Source organism: Marmota flaviventris, chromosome 2 (genome assembly GCF_047511675.1).
Source record: "Marmota flaviventris isolate mMarFla1 chromosome 2, mMarFla1.hap1, whole genome shotgun sequence".
NCBI classification, from domain to species: domain Eukaryota; kingdom Metazoa; phylum Chordata; class Mammalia; order Rodentia; family Sciuridae; genus Marmota; species Marmota flaviventris.
Genome location: NC_092499.1, coordinates 113,015,951 through 113,031,379, shown reverse-complemented (window position 1 = coordinate 113,031,379; position 15,429 = coordinate 113,015,951). Strand labels below are relative to the sequence as shown.

Genomic DNA, 15,429 nt, shown 5'->3' with positions numbered 1-15,429 from the left:
GAAACTTAATTTGTAGCTCAGAATACCGCTGTATTGTTAGCATGCTAACTGGGATCAAGGCCTGTTATTTTAGGTAGGATCCATCAAATTCTAGTAGCAAATAGTACTAATACTAAATTAATTTTTTAAAAATAACCCATTGCCTGTTTCTTACACTTAGGGTTATAGTAAATTCACTTTTTACTTTAAGTTCTTTTCTCTGATCAAGAGGTTATTTCTTAGATAGAGATAATATTTATTACTCTATGGTCCCCAGTGGAAGACAGAGCATTTGCAGTGTGTTATAGTGTGCTGAAAATTCCATCCTGTCTACAGGAAACTCATTCTGCATAGATAACTGAGATTCATTATCTGTTGTACTTTCCCAGGATTATGGAAACTTAGATCCTTAGGAGAATATGAGTTGATTTCACTGGTGAGGCAATAGGAAGGACTTTATTATTTAACTGTTATGTTGTTTGTTTAATTATTTTAGTTTGTAGAATATCCCTATCAGGAACTCTTGAGTTTGTATTTGCTATATTTCTTTTCCTGTTATACAAGTTAAGTGTGAGGGAACAACTGAATAAGCAAGATAATTATGCCATAGTTATTGAAAATATGGCTTTGGGGATATCTAGATATACATGAATGTATATGAGGGTACATATAAGTGTGTATATAAATATATATGTTTTTCCCCCTGAAGATGACTTCCCTGAATCTACAGGAGTAAAGCGAATTGTCCAAGCTTTGAATGCCAATGTCTGGTCCAATGTGGTGATGAAGAATGGTAAGTAACTTGGGTCTGAAGGTAATCCTCCCATTTGTTTTAAGTTTTAAAATTTTTGGATATATGTGGAGTAATTAGAGTATAATATTTGTTTCAGTTCTCAAATCCAAGTTGAAGGAAGAGCCAAAGGTAGCATTTCTGGGGATTTAAAACATATGTTTAATAGTTATTTCAGTAAGCATTTAGAGGTTACCTAAAATACGCCTAGCATTGTTTTTGGTTTTAAGAATAACCTAAAATTATAAGACATGGACTCTATCCTTGAGGAGCTCCTAGTCACCGCATGCCAGGCAGTCTGTGGTGAGCACAGAACGGCTGATGCAGGCAGTAGTGCATAGTCAGAGATGTGGCTCTGGGGTTAGACATGGACATAGAGACCTTCAAGGACAATGTGGGTTCTGACATTGTCAGAACACTGGATGATCAAGGTTTGAGTTGTTAGAAGAATGACAAGTGAGGAGGAAGCATGGCCTCAAGAATAATGGTTATACATTCTAGGGTCAGGAGGAAAATCTCACCTAACAATCAGAGTTAACTTAGAGGCCTGAATGCTAGGCAAGAGGATTTGAGCTTTTTCCTATAGGAAATGGTGAGTCATTGGAAACTTTTTAATAAGGGAGTGGTGCAAAGTTGGCGTCTTTGAAAGGTTAATGTTACAGTGGTGTGCAGGAAGTTTGGCAGTGGAAGGAGGTAGAGTAGAATTAGGGAGACCAGAGCTGTGGCAACAGCTCATGGGTAAAATGTTAGGGCCTTTGGTGATGTGGCCATGGCCATGGCCATGGCCATGGCATGGAAGGCCAGATCTGAAATGTAGTCTGAAGGTAGTAGGCTAGTTGGCCCACAGTAGCTTCTATAGTCTGCATTAGTTTACTGTGGCTGCGATAACAAGTACCACAAACTGCATGGCTTAGAACAACAGGCAGTTAGCCAGGCACAGTAGCACATGCCTGTAATCCCAGCAACTCAGAAGGCTGAGGAAGGAGGCTTGCAAGTTCGAGTCCAGCTTCAGCAACTTAGTGAGAACCTGTGTCAAAATAAAACAAAAGAAAAAGAGGGTTGGGGATGTAACTCAGTGGTAAAGTACCCCTGGGTTCCATCCAGAGTAACCTCCCCCCCCCCCAAAAAAAAAAAGAATAACTGTGATTGCCTTAGAGGGGTGTCAGAAAAGCCATACTCTTAGTTCCTTGGCTTATGACAGCATAACTCCAGTCTTCTTGTGTGCTGTGTTCTTCTGTGTCAGTTTCCTTGTCTACAAGGCCAGTTATCATATTGAGTTAGGGTTCCACCCTACTGCATTCCAACTCCATTTTAAATGGTTGCTTCAGAATTCACCCTGTGTCTAAATAGGTCATATTCTGAGGTACCAGAGGTTAGGACTTACTTCAACATGAATTTTGAGAAAATACAGTTCAATCCATGACATAGTCCTGAGGAGTTGCTGCCTGCAGAGTATTTTTCTCCTGTGTAGCTCTTGGCTGCTCAACAAATTTGCAGTCTTAGGTGAAACACTACAAAAGGGAGTGAGAAAAATCATTTTACAGTGAGCCTACTTCATCTTCCTGAGATACAGGGTCAAATGGTTAATCAATTTTGTAGATATCAAATATTTCATCTCAATTTTTGGTAGATAGGGTGTTAAGTGAGTTTAGGGCTCTTAAGTTGTTTAATCTAATGCTTGTCATTGTTGGAGAAGCTCCTCTTGGCATAATGTAGTACTCCTTACTTTTCTTCACCTTGTCTCCCTTGTCCTTCCCCCTTTGTACGGAGAATCTGATATGTCTGTTAAATTGAATTGCAAAGATATTAGGTTGTATTGCCATAACAATCAAAAGTACATCCTAGTAGATCTGGAAGGAATAAGGAGATTTTAGCTTGTGATGATGTCCCTGTTTCCAAGGACTTACTCCTTATTCATTCAGCAAGTCCCTGTTGATCATTTACCATAGTGAGGCATTGCTCTAGACTATCTACACTATAAAAATAAGTTTTAGATATGGTACATAAACTGGATCAATTTAGAATAAAATTATATTCAGTGGTGCTTGTTGTATTTATAGAACTAGTTTCAGAAAAGCTTATTTGGTGTCAGTTGTTTTTTGAAAAATCTGACCCCCAAGTTTATACATTAAAGAAGTAATGCCTTGTGGTTTATGTTTGTGACTGTACAATAGGCCCTCAATATTTATGGGTTCTGCTTCCTTGGATTCAGCCAATCACAGATTGAAAAAATTTGGAAAAAAAAATACATTTGTACTGAATATGCATATATTTTTTTGTCATTATTCCTTGAGCAATATAGTATGAGTACTATTTATATACATTTAATACATTTTACTAGTTATTCTAAGTAATCTAGAGATGATTTAAGAATATGGGAAGATGTGTGTAGGTTATATGCAAATTCTATGCTATTTTATATGAAGGACTTGTGCATCCATGGATTTTAGTATTCTTGGGGGTCTTAGACATCTGTAAATTTAGAAACTGTGCTGAACATGCTTTTTATTACTTTGGGGATATATGGGCAAAGGTATTTTCTTAAAAAAAAAAAAAAAAGGCCATTTCACTTGTTTTAGACACTAAAGTAATATTCTTAGAAGAATTTTAAAGCAAAGAGGCACATCTTGGGTTTTTCATGGTTCCTTGCCCTGAAGTATCTTTTTTTTTTTAATAACTTTTATTTATTTATTTATTTATTTTTTAATGTGGTGCTGAGGATGGAACCCAGGACCTTGCTCATGTGAGGTGAGTGCTCTACCACTGAGCCACAACTCCAGCCCCCCACCTAAAGTTATCTTTGCTTTCTTCTTTTCTCTGTATAATACTGGGACATTGGTTTATTGTTACCCAAAACCCAAAATATTGGCATTAACTTGATTCCATGTTTAAGAGGACCCTTCACCCTCTTCAGATTTTGGAGCTGAAATGCTGAGAGACACCATTCCTTTGTTTTAGATTTTCAGATTAGGGGTGCTCGATCACTATCTGATAAGGATCAAGTGTCTGGAAATATAAGGAATTCCTATAACTCAATAATACAAAAACAATAATAATAAATATAGTATAAATAAGATAATATAAATAAATATATTGTAAAAATATTAAAAAAACAAATAACCCAGTTAAAAAATTGCAAAGAATTTGAGTACATATTTCTCCAAAGATTCCAAATGGCTAGTAAGCACATGAAAAGATACTTAATGTTCTTAATCATCAAGGAAATGCAAGTCATGTCTGTAATGAAATGTCACTTCACACCCACTAGGATGGGGAAGATCAAGAAGATGGTAAGAGTGTTAGGAGGGAGAGAAGTTAGAACCCTGACACATTGCTGGTGGGAGTATAAAGTGGTGCTGCAGCCACTTTAGAAAAATAGTAGTGGTTCAAAAAGCTAAGGATAAAATATTGATAGAGTGATTCTATTCTTGATTATACTCAGGAACAAAAATGTGTGTACAGAAACTCATAACAGTATTATTCATAGTATACAAAAAGGTGTAAACAACTGCTGAAAATGTGGTATGTCCATACAATGGAATGTTATATAACTATAAAAAAACGAAGCAGAGATATGTGCTACAATATGGCCAAACCTCAAAACCATTATTCTAAATGTGAAAGGTCACACACAAAGGGGTACATATTGTATGATTGCATTCATATGAAATTTCCAGAATAGTTAAATTCATAGAGATAAAAAGTAGATTAGAGGTTACCAGGAGCTGGTAGGAGAGGTTGCTAAAGATGTGAGATTTCTTGGGCTGGGGCTGTAGCTTAGTGACAGAGCACTTGCCTTGCACATGTAAGCCACTGGGTTCGATCCTCAGCACCACATAAAAATAAACAAATAAAGACACTGTCCATCTACAACTACAAAATTAAAAAAAAAAACCATGCTTCATTATTAAAAAAAAGATGTGAGATTTCTTAATTGGGTGATGAAATATTTTGGAATTAGATGGTGATGATGGTTGCACAATTTTGTGAATATTCTGAACACCACTGAATCACTTTAAAATGTGATTTTGATATGTGAATAATATTAATAAAAAACAGAAGTAATACCACTAATTATGATAATGGCAGTAGCAGAAGGTGTGGTGGCACTAATCATGCTAATAGCATACATACACCCACACCCATTATCTGTTTAATCCTCACAACATTCAGTATGAGCTAAACTCAAAGAGACCAAGTTATTACACCAAGGCCACATAGCTCATAGTTCTCAAACTTGTTTGCACTTTGAAATTGCCCCAGGGGAACTTTAAGAAGCACTATCTCAATTCTAGAGATTCTGAGTTAATTGGTATAGGGTGAGACCTAAACTCACAGATGTTTTAAATAACTCTCAGAGCCCTGATTTGAACTTCAACCTTTATGATTTTGAACTTTATACACTTAACTACCATAAAATTTATAAATTATTGTATTGTAAGGAAGTTTCTCCCATACTGCTCTTTCTCCAAAGAATTAAGTGACAATTTCCACCCTAGCATTGCCCAGCTGTGTGGCCTTAGGCAGATCTCATACTCTCTGGACTTTATTTTTAATCTGTAAAATGAGGCTTTCAACCCTGGCTGCATACCCAAATCATTTGGGAAGTTTTTTAAAACCTGTACTGTCTTGGTCTCCAGACCATTTATATTAGAAGGGAGGGACAGCTACAGTATTTTTTATAGTGTCAGGGATTCATGTGTGTAGCCATTATTGAGAACCACTGACACAAATGATAATCATCTAGTTCTCACTTGAAAGAGTCTGTACTTAATCCATGGAAGTACATTTGGCTTTTTTTTTTTTTTTTTTTTTTTTTTGTGGTACTTGAGATTGAACCCAGGGCCTTGTACATACATTGTAAGGCAGGCACTCTACCAACTGAGCTATGTCCCCAGCCCACATTGGCATTTTGAAAGCTGCATTAGCCTTAATTATATAAATTGACTCTAGGATTTGGGCCTGAGCAATCTGAAGGGTTGATTGCCATCAACTACAATGAGAAAGGTGTAAAAAAAATTTCGAGAGGTGGGATGACATATCAGTATTTCAGTTTGGAACATACTATGTTTGAGATGGCTACTAGAGTAACAAGTGGAGATGTCAGGTAGCCAGTTGGATAAAAGTGGAGTTTGGGAAGAGGGGTAATATATGGCATTTGAAACCTTGAGCTTGGGTGAGATTGCAAAGGGAGTAAGTGTGGTAGATGAAAAGGCCCAAGAACTCAGCCCAGGTATGTCCCAACATAAGAAGACAGGGATCAGAGAAGGAACCTGAGAAGGAGCCTGGGAAGAGTGAATGGTGAGGGAGGAGAGCCAACTGTGTGGGATCCTAGAGGCAAAAGTGAAGAGTGTTTCAAGGTGGAAGGAGTGGCTGGCTCTGCCAGATGCTGCTAATAGGTCAAGTAAGATGAGAACTTAGAGTTGACATTTGGATATGGTAATATGGAGGTCATTAGTGACCTTGAGGAGCAGTTGCCATGAAATAGCTTTAAGAAAGGGGACAGAAATCACAACTAATATAATGTGTTCTTGAAAATTTTTGCAGGGAAGAGAAGCAAGGAAGTAGGTGGGAGCTGGTCAGAAAAGAATGGTCAAGAATTATTATTTTTATTATTATTTTAAGAACAAGAGAAGGATGTTGGTAAGCTGATGGGAAAGATTCAGGAGGGAGTGAAAAGCTGATGAGGTAGAAGAGGAGACTTGCTGGAGGGATGCCTTTGAGTTGGTAGAGGGGATGGGCTCTGGTGTGTAAGTGGGAAAAGGAAGAAGAAAATCAATCTGAAAGAGGGAGAAAAGGGAGTGCATGGATACAAATGTGGCTTGGGAGTCTGTGGATTTCCATTGTGTTTCTTCTGAGTGCTTCAGTATTCTCAGTGAAGTAGGAAGCCAGGTTCTCAACTGAGAGGACAGGAGGTAGAAGTGTTAGGATTTGAGGAGAGAGGAAAAATGTAAAATAGTCTTCTAGGAGAGTCAGTTAGCTTTAAGGGACCCGCTGGAAATTTAATATTATAAATTTAAAGTGAGGTCAGGCAGCGTGTATGTCCATGCATGTGCCCATTCCTTAGCTTCCTTAAGCCTCATGGCCACAGGCAGGGAGTAATCCTTGTGCTTTTACCAAGCAAGTGTATCACAATAAGAGAGAGGCAAGGAATTTAGTTGGGTGCATGAGCGATTAATTAATTAATTAATTAATTAATTATAAGGGTTGATAATGGAATGGAAACTGGGTGAAGGGGATAGAGAAAATCAGTGGGGAAGGGATCAGTGACAGGTGGTAGTTTTGGGTTCTGGTAGTTGAGTTAAGGCACGATAGGAAAGGAGAGGGGTAGCTGGAAATGATAAATGATGTAGGAAATTGAAGTGATTGAAGGATTGTAGCCATTGGTAATAATAAGTCCATGGGTGTGACCATGGGAATATATGGCTTAGCTAAGGTAGAGGACAACCTTGGTGCAGCAGGAATTCGATGAACTTCCAGATTGCTGGAAAGATCCTCTATGTGTATTGAAGTGGCAAAGAATTAAGAGGAGTAGCTAAAACTGTGAATACATAAGGGAATGGCTGGAAGGTCTGTTGGACGACATAGGAAAGTGTCTAGATAGTTGTCTTCAAATAAAGCTAATGTATTTGAGAATATCAGTAGGTTTTTATATTCAGCAGAGATTGTAGGAATAATTTAATTATAATTCTCAACTGAGACCCATTGGATGTGGGGAGATACATATCATATGTTACATACATCCTCTGAAGATGTTGATTTGCCTGGTTCCCATTGAGAAGTGCTTAACTGTTAAACACTATTATCAGTGGGTGAGTAGGATGTGCCATTTCAAACTGCCCTACAAAGAAAACTTAGGAACTTCTGAGCTATTTTGTTTCATTCAGTATAGGAATGGCTTTCTTGGCATTCTTGTAGGATGACCATCTACCCTTTCTGGTTGAATGCTTTAAGTACTAGGTAGCTCAGTGCCTTGTAAAGTAGTTCTAGAAGCAGTTAATTGCATAAAGAAGTCAAAGAACTGTTCTGTTAATTCTCAGCAAATAGAATAACTTTTTGTGCTGGCATTTTGGGAAAAGAACATTTATTTTACTTTGTGTCATAATGCTGAGAAAATGATAAAATGATAAAAAATTGTGTCTGTCAAAGATGTATTTCCTCTGCTACCCTTTTACTGTTAGCTTTCATTTTGATTTGCTTATTCTTCTTCTGAGTTTTCCTAATAGATGAAGAAAGTTCCTACAGATCTGGAAAACATTTAGCTCAGGGCAACTGAAGTGATAAAGGAGATGGGAATAATGGAATTATATAAAATAATAAAAGTGGTAAACTACAACTGAGAAGAAATGTCATTATAATCTGTATTATAGGGCATGCAAAAGGCACATAAGCATGTGATTTCTCAAATTCCAGATTGCTATAACTCAGGGACATTACCCAGAGCCTTTTTTTTTTTTTTTGGTACCAGGGATTGAACCCAAGGACGCTTAACCATTGAGCCACATCTCCTGCCCTTTTTATATTTTATTTACAGACGGGGTCTCACAGTTGCTTAGGGCCTTGCTAAGTTTCTGAAGCTGGCTTTGAACTCATGATCCATCTGTCTCAGTTCCCAAGCTACTAGGATTACAGGTGTGCACATCATGTCCAGCTCCCAAAGCTATTTTTTACTGAATGTACTGGCAGTAATTTATAGTGTACATTACGCTAAGAGATGATTCAGTCAGAAAGTCATATGGTTCAAAGGCAGGCTATAACAAATTCTCATGAATGACAGTTGACCTAATTCAAGTTGAGAAGGTAGTTGGCCTAAACTTTTAAGGCTGTTATCTTGAAAAACAATCATCATGCTTTTCTTCCCAGTGTTTTTCTATGTGCTATTTTTTTCTACCAGGTCTTCTGCTGGTTAGGTTGGACCAGATCACATGTTCTTGTGTTTTAGAACTTAATACGGGGAATTGTTTTCTTTGACACAATGGTGAGTGTGAATTAGCCAGGGCAAAACAGTTAGAATGTAGCATATCCATGTGTGCATATGGAATGGTTCTTCCTGTAACAGGTGGCAGAAGAGAGGCCCAAGGGAGTAGAGGCAGCTTGCCATATTCACACAGTGAGGTAGTAGCTAAGGTAGGACCAGATGGCAGGTCTCCTGACTAGGAGTATTGTGTATTTTTCCATTACAGTGTGTTTGTTTACATTATTGTCTGTCAGAGAAATGAATACAATGGTTAAATACGTTACTCAGATTTCATGGGAAATATTGGCAGAGCCAGATGAGTTCATTGGCCCCAGGACGTCTATAGACCAGATACTCAGGCATGAGTAAGATTTTAATGGGACTGGTTAGAATTAATGATTATATCTGAGATTTTGGGCTTTTTTGCTTATTGTCTTTAAATAAATCATTCTATATAGTTTATGTGGATTGGTGTTAATATTAACCATATCCATTGTGTCTGAATTTAATCCAAAGTATAGCTAAAGCTCCTGGATAGTTAGTATAATAAATACTTATGAATTATTTGTGAGTGGGCAAAAAGTTTATTTTTGAATTATGTGACTTGGAATCACATAAGATTATTATGTGATTATTATTTCTTCAGTTTGAGTTATGACTGTGCATAGTGAGTACTAAGTTAATATCTTTTTTGTTTGTACTTAATATCAGTGTTAAGAGCAAACAGGTTAAATGATAGTACTACAGTTGTAGGTGGATATGTTTTGAGAACTGCGTTGTTAGGGGATTGCATCGCTGTGTGAACATCACAGACTGTACTTACATGAACCAGGATGGGACAGATCAGTCACTCCACTCTGCCTCCACTCAGAGACTAAACACAAGAATGTAGAAGGCTGCTGCTGGCATACTGTACAGTAAAATTTTTTTTTTATAAATAGAAGTATACTTTAAAATAACAATAAAAATTACAGTAAATACATAAACCGGTAGCAGTCATTTATTATCATTTTCAAGTATTACACACTTATATAATTGTATATGCTATATAGCTTTATAGGACTGGCAGCACAGGAAGTTTGTTTACTCTAGCATCGCCACAAACACACAATGTGTTATGCTAAGCTGTTAGAGGGCGATAGGAAATTCTCAGCTCCACTATAATCTCATGAGACCACTGTCGTATGTGCAGCTCGTGGTTGCCTGCATGTTGTGTGGTCTATAACTCTACTAGAAAGCAGTTTAAAATAAATCTGCCTAATGGACATGACTTCTGTATCAATTTAGTCTTTTATTTTTGGCTCCAACAGTGTCTTATTTCCTGCATTTTTTCCTATGTGTTTCACATAATGAAAAACTTGATTGTTTACATTACCCCATTGCCTTTTTAAAAAATTGAATCTTTTTAGTTATACATGATAATAGATTCCATTTTGCCATGATTATAAAAGCATGGAATATCTCTTGTTCTCATTCATTCAGCCCCAGTTCCTCTCCTCTCCTCCCCTCACCTCCTTCTCCCTTCCCTCTGTTGTTTACAGCATACATTCTTAACAAGGGCATTATATCCCCCAGGGGGATAAACTTTGATCAATTCTTGACGGGCAAGAGGAATCTTGCTTTTTTATGTATGAAGTATAGCTGTATATACAATGCAGAAACATATATATGGTATGTCTATGATATTAATATTTCAATGAGAAAGTATGTCAGAATTAGAAAATAAATATCTAAAAAGTTTCTGGGGAGCGGTAATGAAAATGGTTGAGCAACATTGAGCTGTAGTATCTGGCCCTGTATGGTAAGTTAAAGGAAACTTCCAAGTACCATCTTATTTATTGTGAAGGTCAGATTCTAGGGAAGACAATTTCCATTTATCATGAAAAGTATAACCTCAAATGGACCAGGAAAAGAAGTGGTTAGGATGCCTTTGCAACTGTGTAGTGTTTTCCAGTATATCCAGCCATATTATTTTGCTTACTGAATAACCTTTCCTATGTGTGTTGATGTGCCTTAAATTTCTTCTACCTGAAAACCTGGCCATAACCTAAGGAAAGAAGTGTAGATAAAATCTCAACTAACTAGTTGAGTTACCCACATCTCCTATCAGAACCTGGTTTGTGGCTTAGAAACCATTTGGGTTTGTCATTTATAATTTGGTAGTATTTTTTTGTTATGCCTTTTAAAAGTTTGTTTCCTCTCCCTGGCCCTTCACACCACCCACCCCCACTTTGGTCTCTAGTGAGATTGTCTTCTCTTTCAAAAAAACTTGTTACAAAGAATTTCGTTATCATTAGATGATATAGGTATTATGTTGAAGGTAATGCCTTGAACATGTGAGGCATCTAAAAGTAATGGTTTTAAGGCAAGCAAAAGAAGATGATTAATGGAAGCCTGGTCAGTTGTTCTTTTTGGTTTTGTTCACATAGGAAAGTAAGTAGTAGTATACAATAGTCTTGTTTGATATAGTGCCAGCTTAATGTTACCCAAGGCTCCTGTCCCTGGTTTTTCACCTGAGCACTGAAGAGTGCTGACGTGTGATGGGTTTAGTTTGCACTGGTAGCTCTTGGGTATCCAGTGGGTCTACCAAATACCACCAAGGAATACAAAGGGCAAGAAGGAGAAATGTTATAACCATTTCTTTCTAATCAGCAAAGGAGGAAGTAGACTAAACAAATGTTACAAGGTTGTGATGTTGGTACCATAGTGGTAAGCAATAATGTAGAGACTGGATTTCAAAAGGCCTTAGAGTTTACTTTTAGTCTATTATAGTTTAATCCCCAGTAATGCCGTTGGGTGAGAATTAAGTGGGATTTCAATACGAAAACCAACAATTCTTTCATATAGTAACTTTCTGCTTAACCATAATAAATGTGAAGAGTCGATCTATTAATTTGTGTTCCCTACATGTGCTTGGTAATAGGATTCCATGGTAAAAGTCCTGGATTCCAGTTCAAGGAATCGTTTGCCACTGATATACAGAGCAGGGGTAAAAACGAGTACCCAAAACACAGGTCTATCTGTGACTTATCTGTACTTGGGCCATTTGCCTGAGAAAATAGATGGCTAATGCTCTTAAGAAAGTAAAAAAAAATAATAGTAATTAAATAAAAAATTGAATCCAGTATTACAGAAAATGTAACATCAAATTAGTGAGAATAATAGTTCTGAAGAGGGCTGTAGTCAGATCTGTCTTTGCTTGTTTGATCTTGGGCACTGGCTCCACATCTCTGGACCCAGCTTTGTAATCTCTAGGATATGTAGAACTCCACGACAGTATAGACATTCTAAGAAATAGCTCCTTGAGTCAGTGAGCTGCTCCTCTTCAACTCAGTGCCTAACATTGTGGAACCAAAGAAATGACTTGAATACTCGATGTCACCTGTGACTGTTGGGTCAAAAGAAGATAAATAAGATAGGTGTTGATTTCACACGTGTGTGTGTGTGTGTGTGTGTGTGTGTGTGTGTAGAAGGCATAACTTGGTGAAGAGATTGCCTAAGGGAAAAAAAGGAAGAAATGATTGTGATAAATTAGAGAAAATAGGAAAGAATGTGTGAGTATACTGGTGAGACTGTTTAAAATATCACCTTCAACCTTATCCATAAGAAAATGAACAGAGAGTGGGACATCTCTTCAGATCAGGCCCCCTGGAGGTGACACTCTTCTGTTGCCACTGTGCAGAAGCAGTTTTGGTACTCTTCTTGGAGTTTACAGCTAGTCATGAACCATGTAGGAAAGCCAGATTTTCTTCATGGGGAAGTCTTGTTCCATTGTTTTTATTTCCCATGCTCAGTTCTCAGTAATTTTTTACTTGATTCTAAGCATTCTTTTGAGGATTTTTCAGGAGTGCCCTTTAGGCTCTGTAGATTGGATGTAAAGCTTTCCTTGACAACTTCAGAAGTGACAGTATTCATTCTGATGTTTAGTTCATTTATTCAGAATTAGAGTGTATATGTGCATAAAAAAACAAAGACAGTTACTAAGTATATTAATTAGTACCTTTGGTGATTTAATTTTCTTCTTTGTACTTTTCTCTATTTTCTAAATTTTCTGCAGTGAATGTATTGTTTATATTAAGGAAGAAGAGAAAAACCATAGTCTCATTACTTGCTGGTTATGTTCATTGTCTGTTCAAGTGTTGGCAGAGGCAGTTCTTTACTTATGAGCAAGTATCCCAGGTTCACAGGGAGGACAGATTCATCTTTCTGAATCTAAGCTAAAGGTGGAGCCAGATACACTACTGAGGCCTGTTTCCCTAGATGTACTTCAAAGTTTTGCCTTTTCAAGCAATAGTTCAGTGAAAGTGAATAAATTATTTTTTTAAATTATTTTGTCATTTCAAAAGACACTTCATTTCACTGGATATGGTGGTACATACCTATAATCCATCCCAGTGACTCAGGAGGCTAAGGCAGGAAGATCTCAAGTTTGAAGCCAGCTTTGGCAAGACTCTATCTCAAAAATAAAAGGGGCTGGGAATGTAACTCATTGGTAAAAGGGCCCCTGGGTTTATTTAACAAAAAGAAAATTATTTCAATTTGCCACGGAAAAATGATATGCAATAGAAAAGCATAGGTTATTTTCCAGATAGTAGTAACATAATTTCTGATGGAATACTTTCTTAAAAAATTTTTAACCCAGATAGTTTGGTATGATTTAAGATTATCATTGAAAAATAGATATAACTTCTCTATGTAAATGAAAATCTTAGTTATGGTTATAGTAACTTTGGTCATGTTTATTTATCACATGGGTGGATTGGATGTTTCAGTGAGCTTTTTTGCCACTGTGACTAAAAGACCCGACCAGAACAACTATAGAGGAGGAAAAGTTTAATTAAGGGATCACGGTTTCAGAGGTTTCAGTCCACATACAGCCAGCTCCATTCTCCAGGGACTCCAAGTGAGGCTGAACATCTTGGCAGGAGAGTGTGGCAGAGGGAAGCGTCTTGCATAATATCAGAAAGCAGAGAGATACCACATAGCCATGCCCCCAAGTCCCATCTCCTCCAGCCACACCTTACCACTTCAATTACCACTCAGTTAATCCCTGTCAGAGGATTAATTCACTGATTGGGTTAGGACTCTTACAACCCAATCATTTCTCCTCTGAATCTTCTTGCATTGTCTCACATGAGCTTTTGGGGGACACCTCACATCCAAACCATAACAGTGGAAAAGAACATGTTCATGATAAAAGGAAAATATTTTGTGTGGAAAGGAAGAAGATGATAGAAAACTTATAATATGAGAAAAGTTCGGCCTTCTCAAGATGATGCCAAATAATAGTTATTTTAAAGAAAGCCCAAAATATCTAAGAAATATCTAAGAGGTAATGTAAGAGATTTGGGGGTATAGTCATGTAAATTCTTAACACTTAGTAATGCACATAGGTGTAAAAACTTCCTTATGTAGCTAATGATTGCAGCCTCTATGTCGTAGCCATGTCTCGGGTGTGGGAGACCAACCTTGCATGTGACTGGGTCACACTCCCCCGCTGGGTGATTGAGGCATCAGGCAGATGCTGCTAGATGCCCCACCCTTCTTGGGTTGGAGGGATAGTGTCTTTGTGCATGGGCATGCCTTCCTACAGCCCCATGGGTGGAGCTATGCTCACCTGTTTCTTTGTCATATTACCACTTGCCCTGTTTGGTATAGAATGTTCCATGGAAATGCCTTTTGTGTGTCCCCTTCTCTTACTGTGCCCTTGGGTGTGGCCTACCTAGATGTCAGTCATCCTACTGACAGTGGACATCATGAAGATAGACTCAACTCCCTGAAACCTGACCCCTTATCTCATTTGAATAGCTTCTCCTCAATAAAAGGGGTCAGCACGTGCATGCAGGGGCTCTCTCTCTCTCTCTCTCTCTCTCTCTCTCTCTCTCTCTTTCTTTCTGCGGACCCTTAAGGTCAGAGGAGCCGTCACAGCAACCCCAAAGAAAAAGGTATTTCTGTCTCTTGTGTGGTTATTTCACACAACCCAGTTAGCTCAGTCCCTCTGGAGTAACCCCTGAGCATTTTAGTCGCAGACAAAACCCGGCACTCAGGGTCAGTGGAGAGTTCTGCGTCCCCACCTGCAACCTTAGCATTGTGCTGAGAACCATTAGCTGTTGTCCATCTCTGCATGGAGTTCTTGACACAGTTGAGGATAGCAGTAAGCTCAAGACAGGCATTTATACTAGCATGTTCTGCAAAGGGCTTCTTGATTGCCATTTACAAAAGTAAATGGCACCCAGGCAAAGGAGATTGTGAGCCAAAGTCGAGTGTAGAAATTCCCCAGAGCAGGGGGAGAATATTTCTAATGCTGACAGGAAGGGAACATGGAATCTTTTAAATGTCTTGATTCTCTCTCTCTTTTTTTTTTTTTTAATCAAAAGTATTTTCAAAGCCAGGTGCAGTGGTGCTGCATGCCTATTTTCCCAGCTACTTGGGAGACTGAGGCAGGAGGATCATGAGTTCAAAGACAGCCTTAGCAACTTAGTAAGGCTCTAAGCAACTTGGCAAGAAAGACCGTGTCTCAAAATAGAAAATTAAAAAGGGCTGGTGATGTGACTTAGTGTTTAAGTGCACCTGTGGTTAATCTCTGGAATGAATGAATAAATAAATAAATAAATAGCTTTCTTTTTCCAGTAGTAACTTGAAACCTGAAGATTTTGGCCAAAAATTTTCTGTCCTGATTAGTAGATTCGTATTAGTGACTCTT

General features: G+C 37.8%; 1 protein-coding gene across 1 annotated transcript in view; it reads left to right on the top strand.

Moving 5' to 3' along the window:
* Aagab (alpha and gamma adaptin binding protein) overlaps window positions 1-15,429 on the top strand; it is a 49,209-nt gene that overhangs the window by 19,196 nt on the left and 14,584 nt on the right. The window contains exon 5 of the mRNA XM_027926059.2: window positions 689-772. Within this exon, the coding sequence (XP_027781860.2) occupies window positions 689-772 (84 nt within the window). The remainder of the gene's footprint in view (window positions 1-688; window positions 773-15,429) is intronic.